Source organism: Macaca thibetana, chromosome 7 (assembly GCF_024542745.1).
Source record: "Macaca thibetana thibetana isolate TM-01 chromosome 7, ASM2454274v1, whole genome shotgun sequence".
In the NCBI taxonomy this organism is placed as follows: Eukaryota; Metazoa; Chordata; class Mammalia; order Primates; family Cercopithecidae; genus Macaca; species Macaca thibetana.
In genome coordinates this window covers 106,874,192-106,885,249 of record NC_065584.1, presented here as the reverse complement: position 1 = coordinate 106,885,249, position 11,058 = coordinate 106,874,192, and the positions used below count along the sequence as shown (strand labels likewise).

Here is an 11,058-nt window from a genome sequence, read left to right as displayed (position 1 = left end):
TCCCCCAATCAAGATGATCCGCATTGTAAATACTGCCTGGGAAGGGATAGTACAGCCTTTTCCATTGTGTGTGTGTTTTTTAATTTTTAATTTTTTAAATTTCAAGCTTAAGCAGTGGTTTGTTCAGTGCAAGGACTGAAAACAAGCGCTAGAAGGGAAAGTGGGTAAGTACTAGGGGTTTCAAATACAGGGATAGAAACAGTAAAAGGAAATGTCTCTTAAGCCTGGAGCACCGAACCAAAGGGGCAATTAGAAGGGAAAGGGACCTGCGGACCTGGGGAGAGAGGTCACTGGGGTTCTAAGCCTTCCACCTCTGCTCCCAGAATTTCCACGGGTTTCGCGGCCCCTCATCCCCAGGCAGGAGTGCGAGCCGGCTGCAGATCTGCTATGCATCTTAAAATTGCAAATTCTCAGGCCCTACCCCAGACCTACTGAGTCAGAATACCCAGAGGATTGAGCCAGGGGGTGGGTGCCCGCAGGCCCGGCAGCACCCAGCCTGCAGAAGCTCCACCTCCGAGAGCGCTGGACTAGGACGAGCTCCCCACCCCCCTGCCCTTGGGCTTCCTCGAGTCCGTCCAGTCACACCTCCCGCTGCCGCGCACAGCGGCAACCCCGGCGTGCGGGGGCGCGCGCGGTCAGGGAGGGGCCTGCGGAGGCGCAAGGCCCCCGGAAGCGCCTTTCCCGGAAGGCAGGGAGGCGGTGCTGGCCTCCGGAGGCGGTCTCGGCGATGGCGGTGGAGTTCTGTTCCTAGCCTGGGCAACCGCGCAGCTGGAGGATGGCCTCGCTCGGGCCTGCCGCAGCTGGGGAGCAGGCGTCGGGGGCTGAGGCGGAGCCGGGCCCCGCGGGGCCGCCGCCGCCTTCACCGTCCTCTCTGGGGCCCCTGCTCCCTCTGCAGCGGGAACCTCTTTACAACTGGCAGGCGACCAAGGCGTCGCTGAAGGAGCGGTTTGCTTTCCTCTTCAACTCAGAACTGCTAAGCGATGTGCGCTTCGTACTGGGCAAGGGCCGCGGCACCGCCGCCGCCGGGGGCCCGCAGCGCATCCCCGCCCACCGCTTCGTGCTGGCAGCCGGCAGCGCTGTCTTCGACGCCATGTTCAACGGCGGCATGGCCACCACGTCGGCCGAGATCGAGCTGCCGGACGTGGAGCCCGCCGCCTTCCTGGCGCTGCTGAGGTGAGCGGCGGCGCGGGCCGGGCTAGGGGTCCCCGGGGCCCGGCCCGCCTTGACTCCCGGATGACCTTGGGCTGGGCTCCTCTGACCCGCCCGGGGCCTCAGTTTCCTCCGGAGCCGTTGATGCTCTGGAGGGTCGAAATCGACATCTGTGAGCCGGGACGGCTCAGTCGCCAACTAAACGTTCATGTCTTCATCCAGCAAGCGTACGTTTTACCGTTGAAAGGCGCTTCGCATTCCAATTGTGGATTGTCGCTCAGGCTTCAGAATTAGACAGGTGGCAAGGATAGAGGGACAGATCAGGTTGTCCCGATTGCTCATTTGCGATGTTTTAAGTTTTTGTCTGGGGGAAGGGAGTAGTTGAAAAATCTTGCAGGACTGATGTTTTGGGGTTATTGTCACCCCCCTTCCCTCCGCGTTTTTTGAAAGCGGCCCAGGCTGGAGTGCCGTAGCGCGATCATGGCTCGCTGCAGTCTCGACCTCTCCGGGCTGTGATCCTCCGACCTCAGCCTCCCGAGTAGTTGGGACTACAGGCACGCGCCACCACGCCCGGCTAATTTTTTTTTTTTTTGGTAGAGAGAGGGTTTCACTATGTTGTCCAGGCTAGTCTCCTGGGGTCAAGCGATCCGCCCACTCGGTCTCCCAAAGTGCTGGAATTACAGGCGTGAAACCACCGGGCCTGGCCACTGTTTTGTTTTTCATTAACGTATTAGTTGTCAAGACCCAGGAAAGTAAATACCAAAACAGATAAGTGAGGCTGTACCTGTTTCCTGTTTCTACACACAAGGTCACATTTGCTTATAAATGCATCCCTCCCTTGATGTTAGAATTTGCTTGTTGGTTATTTGAGGATAGTAGATTGACATCTAATGGAAAGATGTGATTGTTTGGCATTATTAGCTTTTAATCACAGCCATCCTGTTAAGGAGGCATAAGAATTGTTTACCCCAATTTTACAAATGGGACTGAGGCCGAGAAGAGTCAAGTATCTTGCCCAAGGTAACAAACAGCTAACTCACACTGAAGACCATGTCTGTTTCATTATACCAAGATGGTTTTAAATAGCTGACTGAGTAGAACGTGTTGTTATTAAAGTGGCAGAGTCTTGGGTAGTACTGAAGCAAAAACAGGCAGGTCAGTGGGGTAGAATTAGATACAAAGGTTCACACTGAATCAGAATCAAACAAGGAAATGAATGTAAAGTTCACACAACTAGAAACAAATACTAAGATTCCATTAACAAATGGATAAGGAACAGGATAGATAACTTAGAGAAAGAAAAAATACAACTAATTAACGAATGTTTTACCTGGCTGGTAATTAGGAAGTGCAAATTAAAAGACAGTGGTATTTTGGCCGTGCGCGGTGGCTCAAGCCTGTAATCCCACCACTTTGGGAGGCCGAGACGGGCGGATCACAAGGTCAGGTGATCGAGACCATCCTGGCTAACCCGGTGAAACCCCCTCTCTACTAAAAAATACAAAAAACTAGTCGGGCGAGGTGGCAGGCGCCTGTAGTCCCAGCTACTCGGGAGGCTGAGGCAGGAGAATGGCTTAAACCCGAAAGGCGGAGCTTACAGTGAGCTGAGATCTGGCCACTGCACTCCAGTTTGGGCGACAGAGCGAGACTCCCTCTCAAAAAAAAAAAGAATAAATAAATAAATAAATAAATAAAAGACTGGTATTTTTTCCTTCCATTAATCCCACCAAAAAATTTAAAGGTAACATCTGAACAGCGTTATCTGACAAAGATAGTGGTAAAAACCCTTTTGGAAAACAGTTTGGTGCTATAGATTTTCTTTCCACATGTAAGAAGCATTCAAGTACTGAAAAAAAGTTGCGTACAAAAATATTTACAACTTTATTTATAGTAGTGAGGAAGTAGTCAGCTGTAGGGAATGGTTAAACAGTGATAGGTTCACTTGATGAAATATAATGCGGTCACTAAATATGATGGAGAGCACTTGAAACTGTACCATGATTACAACGTGAAAAGAAATGGACAAACATATACCTAGAGACAAGGATAAAAGGAAACATACCAAAATGCTAAGCAAAGGCACCTGGAGTAGTAAGATGAAAGTACCTTTTTTTCTTCTTTTCTCTTTGTTGCTGATATTTTCTGTAATTTAGTTCAATTACATTTATAAAGGAGGGGGAACCTTAAAAGCTAAAATCCAGGTCATTTTAAAGTTCACCAGGAGGATTGGGTATAGTTCATTTGGATTTTCTAGACCAGAAGTAGTTTTCAAAATGATCTGTGGGCCATCTGCATTATAATCTTCTGGGGTGCTTATGAAATGTGTAGATCCCGTCCTCATTATATACCTTAATATTTGGAGGCGAGACCTTGGTAGCATTTTTTACACTCTCCCTAAGTGATACTTACACAAACTAAATTTGAGAATCACAAATCTAAAGCTATTTTGGGGCAATTTTTTATTTTGAAAAAATATTGACTTTACTAGTATAAGAATGTAGAAGAAAAAATGCATATTTTTGTATTTTCACTGAAGCTGCTATTAGTCCTTTCCCATCAATAGAAAATAAGTTAATTTTAGAGTGTTTGAAATGTGGGACAGTGCAATTTGTTTTTTGTTTTTTTTACATTTTAAAACTTTTTTACATTTTTAAATTTTTTTTTCATTTTTACATTTTCAGTGTGTTTTATTTTCATGGCATTGTATTTATCCTTCAGGTTCTGGTCATTATTCTTTTTGAAATTGATATCTGGACTGATTTCTAAATTTAGGGTTGGCTGGCTGTGTAACATAGATGTTGTAGTTAGCTAATACGTGATACAAAGATGCCTGATAGTACTTGCTAAGTTGAAAGAGTAGGTTAGTTTGGGCATACTTGAATTATTTAACATTACTTGCGGGCTTATGAACTTAAGTTTGAAGCCTTACAGAAACTGCGCACTTTGAACTGCCTGACCTTTAAATGATGTTCTTCAGTTGTTTATTTGACAAATACTATATGCCTCCCTTTTGGGGTGCTTGTGAAACAGCGAGTGGCTGTTGTAGGTGTTTGGGATACAGCAGTAAACAAGAAAAAGTCCTTGCCCTTATGAAGCACATAATCTAGTAAGGGGAAACTAAAGATACAATGTTAAGTACTGATGAATGTTTTGAAGAAAAATAATCAAGTTATGAGAGGAAAAGCATTGCTTGTTTTAGGCACTAAGGATCTCCTATTGGAGGAACACAAGAGTGAACCAATGTACCTTGAGCACAGTAGAGGGAAGTGGTAGAAAATGAGGTCAAAAAGATAGGCCAGACAGGATGGTGCAGGGCTTTAGAGACTGAGCGAAGACTTTTTCAGCTGCCATTTCATGTAAAGCCTTTGGAGAGTGTTGAATGGGGTTGGGAAGGTAGAGGTGGTGGCAGGAGGTTGTGATCTGATTTACATTTTAAAAAAACAAACTCTTTCTGGCAGTGGTTGGAGTAAAATAGGCAGCAAGGTGATAGATGAAGAGGCTTTTGCAGTAGTCTAGGCAAGAGGCGATGGTGAGTTGTACCTTGTACTAGAGAGGTAGCAAAGGACATGATGAGACATGGTCAAATTCTGGATATGCTTTTGAAGGTACAACCAAGAAGACTTCCAAGACATCCAAGTAGGGTCATAGATTAGATAGAAATATGAATTTGGAGATTAGGGAAGAGCTTGCTGAACATAAATTCGAAAGTTAAGAGTGAATGGTATTTAAATCGGGAGATCAAGTGAGATCACAAGAAAGGTACAAGGATGAGCTCTGGAATCTTTGAATATGTAGAGATGTAGCAGAGAAAAAGCATAAAATGAAACTGAGAGGCAGCTGTCATTGGAATTAGAAGAGAAAACAAGGAGCATGGTATTCTGAAAGTCAAGTCAAAGAAAACGTTTCAAGAAAGAAGTGGGAAATGTCAACTACGGAAAGTGGAAAGTGGTCAGTTATGCTAAATGCTGTTGAGAGTCAAGTAGAATGAAGACTTTGAGTTGATTTTTAGTCTTGGCAAGATGGAAGCTATTGATAACCCTGCCAAGAGTGATTTCAGCTGATTAGAGTAGGTTAGGAAGAAAATGGGAAGTGAGGAGCTGGAGACAGCTAGTATAAACAATTAGGAGTTTTGTTGCAAAGGGGAACAGAGAATGACGTGATGGAAGGGGCACGGAGTAAGTGTTCTTCAGTATTCTGTCCTCAGCTCTCATCCTTTCTCCCATCAACCAAAGAGAGAGCTTTACGCACTGACTCCCCAACCTGTGTCTCCAAAGCTCTACTTAGCTTCAGACAGTCATTTCCAAGTGGACCATCGCGAAGTAATGTTTTATACCCATGCAAATGGACATGTTATTAATAAAAATATGACATTTAATGAGTACTTACTGTGTGCCATAGATTGTTCCTAAGCCCCTTTGTGATCTCACTTAAATTTCAGAAAAATCCTTTGAGACAGGCATACTTCTTATCCCCCTGCAATAGCTTTTGCCATATTAATGCTATAAATAAAGCAACCCCCAAAAAGCAATAATTTAGTCTTGCTTATGATTCTGTGGGTCAGCTAGGAAGTGACTTAATGGGCTTACTTCCAAATTGTAGTTTCGTTTCACTCCGTTCTACACATTTTTTGTCCATTTTAGACCATTCCTGAAAATTCTACCTGCCTCTCCATGTTTTTCTGCATTACTTCAACCAAACTACTGCCTTTAGACTTAACTCTCTCCTTTCACCCTGTTAACAGTGATCTCTCTGATATTGACATATTGTCATATGATTCCCCTGAATCTTTTAATGACTTCTTTTTACCTACAGGATGAAGTTTAAACACTTTAGCAGCACATGAAACTTTTGTGATTTGATCTCTTTCTTCCTCTCTGTCCACTCAGTGTTTCAACCCTAATTACGGATGGCCTTTTTCTTGTTTTAGCGCCTGCCTTCTAAGGCCTCCTTACTTTTGTACTTCTCAGTCTTTCTGCCAGGGCTTCACACTTAATTACTACTCTTCAGATAACCTTCAGGCTTTACCTCCTCTATAAAAATTCCACCCATAGGCAAAATTGCACACTGGCTCATCTAATTTCTCACAGCATGTTTTGGTTATCTATTGCTCTAGAACAAATCACTGGAATACCTAGTGACTTAAACAACTGTTTTATTATCTTTTACAGTTGTGTGTGGGTTGACTGGAATCACCTGGGTGGTTTGTCATTTATGTAGCTGTAGTCAGATAGCAGGTGGGGTTGAACTCATCTGGAGGTTTGACTCAGAGTCTGGGATGGCTGAGCCTTAAGTCTCAGGTCCTCTTCAAGAGGCTTCTTCAGCTGGTCTCTCCAGCAGGGTAGCTTGATGTCATGGCTCATGACTCCCAAGAACACAAAAGCAGGAGCTGCCAGGCATCCTTGAGGTGTAGGTCTCTGACTGGTGCAATGTCACTCTGCCACAATCTGTTGATTCAAGGGGCTCACACAGGGCCAACGCAGATTCATCATGGGACAAATCTATGTAAGGGCATGAACACAAGAAAGCATGATTTCTTAGGGCCATCATTAGAGATTAGTTATTAGATATGAGTGCCTAGTATATACTTCTGTTATTAGGACATTACTTTTTAATCATTTCAGTACCAGACTATAGTCGTGTGCCATATAACGGCAATTTGGTCAACAATGGACTGCAAATAAGATGGTGGACCCATAAGATTATAATACGGTATTTTTACTGTGCATTTTCTGTGTTTAGATACACAATACTCACCATTGTTTTAAAGTTGCCTACAGTATTCAGTACAGTAACAAGTAACATGCTGTACTGCTTTGTAGCCCAGAAGCAATAGGCTATACAACATAGCTTAGATGCGTAGTAGGCTATACCATTGAGGTTTATGTGAGTACACTCTATGATGTTTGCATGATGATGAAATTGTCGAACAATGCCTTTCTTAGAATGTATCCCCATCATTAAGTAATGCATGACTGACTGGGTAAGCTTTTTATGGGCAAAGCTATCTTACCCATATTTTTATCTCTAGGACTTTTACAGTGCCTGCTATATAATTCCTCAATAAATGTTTTTGAGTAAAATGAACAGATAAGTAGTGATACAGAGTTTCTTATACATGATCTTTTGATCATTCTTATATAAAAATCAAGTTTTCACCTTAGGCTTTTACAATTTGTTTTATTTTATTTTTTGAGATAGTCTCTGTTGCCCAGGCTGGAGTACAGTGGTGTGATCTTGGCTCACCCAACCTCCCCCTGCTGGGTTCAAGTGATTCTCTTGGCTCAGCCTCCCGAATAGCTGGGATTACAGGTGTGTGCCACCACACCAGCTAATTTTTGTATTTTTAGTAGAGATGGGGTTTTACCATATTGGCCAGGCTGGTCTCAAACTCTTGACCCCAGGTGTTCTGCCTGCCTGGGCCTCCCAGAGTGCTGGGATTACAGGTGTGAGCTACCGTGCCCAGCTTTACATTTTTAATTAGATTAAATGTAACCTAAGTGTTTTTATTTTTTTGTCTTTTGTTTGTTTTTTGGAAAACTATTAATTTTGGGGGAAAATAGGACTAATTTGAGGATATGTAATAATTTTTCTGTGCTCTCGTCCTTAGAGGTTATATATGAGAGCTTAAATGGTCACTTTAAAATACAAAGAATTGTGGTAATGTCATGTTTAATCTTTATATTTTAAAAACCTTGGCTTAGTTTTTTAAAAATATTATAGAAACTCTAATAATTAAATAGAATGTAGAAGAAATGTATACATACGAACCAAGAGGATTCTTGGATTTTTAAGTAACTTTTTTTTATTACAAATGAAAATATTTTCCCTTTTGACATTATATAGAAACCTATACTGAATTGTCTAGTCAATTAACGTGTATTTATTGAGACTTAAACACATGCCCACAATGTGCCTAGTAGTGTATAAGAAATTAAAAATCTAAGATACACAGAGATTTTCTTATTGTTTATTGTCCTGTATTTATTTTTAATTTGCAGTGCACCCAAAATAACTTAAAATGTCTTATAAGAAACACAGGGTAAGAAATAAACTAGAGTCAAGAGTGAAGCTAATAGAAAAATGTATGCTGTCAAGCTGGGTACAGTGGCTCAGGCCTGTAATCCCAGCACCTGGGGAGGCCGAGGCAGGAGGATTGCTTGAGTCCAGGAGTTTGAAACTAGCCTGGGAAATATAGCAAGACCCGTCTCTACAAAAACATAAAAAAAAAATTAGCTGAGCATAGTGGCATGTGCCTGTAGTGTTAACTACTCTGGAAGCTGAAGCAGGAGACTCACTTGAGCCCAGGAATTTGAGGATACAGTGAGCTATGATCATGCCACCACTCTCCACCCGGAGTGACAATGAGACCCTGTCTCAGAAGCAAACAAAATGTATGTTATAAGTAAGCTATAAACTTTTATTATTATTATTATTTTTTGCCGTTGTTGCTTTTGAGACAGAGTCCTGCTCTGTCACCCAGGCTGGAGTACAATGGCTCGATCTCAGCTCACTGCAACCTCTGCTGCCCTGGGTTCAAGTGATTCTCCTGCCTCAGCCTCCGGAGTAGCTGGGATTACAGGCACCCACCACCACGCTGGCTAATTTTAATATTTTTAGTAGAGGTGGGGTTTCACCAGGTTGGGCAGGCTGATCTTGAACTCCTGACCTCAAGTGATCCACCTGCCTTGGCCTCCCAAAGTGCTGGGATTACAGGCGTGAGCCACCAGGCCCGGCTAACTGTTTTAATTATTTTAGCAGCTAATGCAAAAAGAGAAACGTGGGTGGACATAATTATTTATAGATTAAAAACAAGGCAACTGCTTAGAAGATGCGTAAATCTAATAATTAGATGAGTTTAAAAAAAAAATCCTGATGAGATCCCTTCATACAGAAGGCATTGCTGTAATGAAGTGTCTTCAATCTGTGTCTTCAGATGCATACTTGTTCTTAAAAAATGTTCCTTGATAGAAACCAAAAGTATATTACCGAAGTATAATTTGATAAAAGCAATTTGAATGGGAGATCTCACACAAAGTAATCTACAAACATGATTCTCTCTTGTTCCTGGAATGTACTTCCCCCTGTCCTTTTAATCCCTTTAGATCTAATCTCAAGCAGAAATTCCTCTACAAACCTTTTCCACATCTTCCTAAGTCAAAGCCTGCATTTATAGATTCTCATAGAACCGTGTTTAGGTTTGTGGCACTTGTGCTCTTAAGTGTGAATCTACTCAAGGGCAAATGGTGATAAAGGCCTCACATTCCTGCTCTGTTTTACAACTCTAGTAATTTTTACCTGACAAAAATAAATAAAGGCAGGAATGTAAGGACTTCTAGACTTCTACCTTGTCCTTAAAACAAAACAAAACAAAAATTTTTTTTTTTTTTTTTGAGACGGAGTCTCGTTCTGCTGCCCAGACTGGGACGCAGTGACCGGATCTCAGCTCACTGCAAGCTCCACCTCCCGGGTTTACGCCATTCTCCTGCCTCAGCCTCCCGAGTAGCTGGGACTACAGGCGCCCGCCACCTCGCCAGGCTAGTTTTTTGTATTTTTTAGTAGAGACGGGGTTTACACCATGTTAGCCAGGATGGTCTCGATCTCCTGACCTCGTGATCCGCCCGTCTCGGCCTCCCAAAGTGCTGGGATTACAGGCTTGAGCCACCGCGCCCGGCCGAAAAAATTGTTTTAAATTTTTTTTGAGTCTCACTTTGTTGGCCAGGCTAGAGTGCAGTTGTGCGATCTCGGCTCACTGCAACTTCTGCCTCCCAAATTCAAGTGAGTCTCCCGCCTCAACCTCCCAGATAGCTGGGATTACAGGCATGAGCCACTGTGCCTGGCCTAAAACAAAAATTTCTTTGATTTCTAGTTTAAGAAGGGAATTGAGCATGCTGTTAGTATTTTCTTCCTCTCAATTAAAATGATTATTAAGAATTTTTTAAAAAATGGTAAGTCCATTACAATGAAGAGAAAAAGAGAAGTTGGAAGGGCCAACAGAGTAGAAAGGAACAAAGAAGTTGGAAGCTGGTTGATGGATGAACTAGAGTGGATGAATCTGGAGCCCAGAATCCAGAGCTTTCAGAGCCTCAGTGGAGCTGGGAGCGCCTTTCCTGGCAGAACCCCAACAAAGTTCTTGGCTAGGAGTTGGAAGTAAGGAGGGTGGAAATAAGAAGGTAGTGCTATAACATGGAAATTAATTTAAAGCCTGTGTGTAAACCATCCCCTTAACCAGCGGTTGCAGACTTACTCCCTATGACAATGGACAGGTTTTTTGAGATAAATTGAACAGAATGCCTGAGAAGAACTGGGACTGCTGGGTATGGCTTTGGGACCCCAGGGTTAAGCCCTCTTCCAATGGCTTTGAGGGGTCCCTGTGCTCGGGCTGGCTTCCCACTCTAATGCCAGGTGCCAGTGCCAGTCAGCAAGCCTCCCATATACACAGAGCTCCCAGCCAACCTTTCTGTTTTGGAGATTGTTTTATCTTGAAAACAGACCCGCTGCTTAGAATACTGAAGTTGGGCCGGGCGCGGTGGCTCACGCCTGTAATCCCAGCACTTGGGGAGGCCGAGGCGGGCGGATCACAAGGTCAGGAGATCGAGACCACGGTGAAACCCCGTCTCTACTAAAAATACAAAAAATTAGCCGGGCGCGGTGGCGGGCGCCTGTAGTCCCAGCTACTCAGGAGGCTGAGGCAGGAGAATGGCGTAAACCCAGGAGGCGGAGCTTGCAGTGAGCCGAGATCGCGCCACTGCACTCCAGCCTGGGCGACAGAGCAAGACTCCGTCTCAAAAAACAAAAAAAAAACAAAAACAAACAAACAAAAAAAAAGAATACTGAAGTTGGAGACAGTGTTTAATCATTTGACATATAAGGAAAAGCAGAATGTGAATGACAAAGACCAAGAGAAACACA

General features: G+C 43.5%; 1 protein-coding gene across 2 annotated transcripts in view; it reads left to right on the top strand.

Moving 5' to 3' along the window:
• The first annotated feature begins 573 nt into the window (after nt 1-573).
• Nucleotides 574-11,058, top strand: part of BTBD1 (BTB domain containing 1) — a 57,675-nt gene continuing 47,190 nt past the window's right edge. For both annotated transcript variants that reach the window (XM_050796148.1, XM_050796149.1), the window contains exon 1: nt 574-1,173. In XM_050796148.1, the coding sequence (XP_050652105.1) occupies nt 776-1,173 (398 nt within the window). In that variant the 5' untranslated portion in view covers nt 574-775. The remainder of the gene's footprint in view (nt 1,174-11,058) is intronic.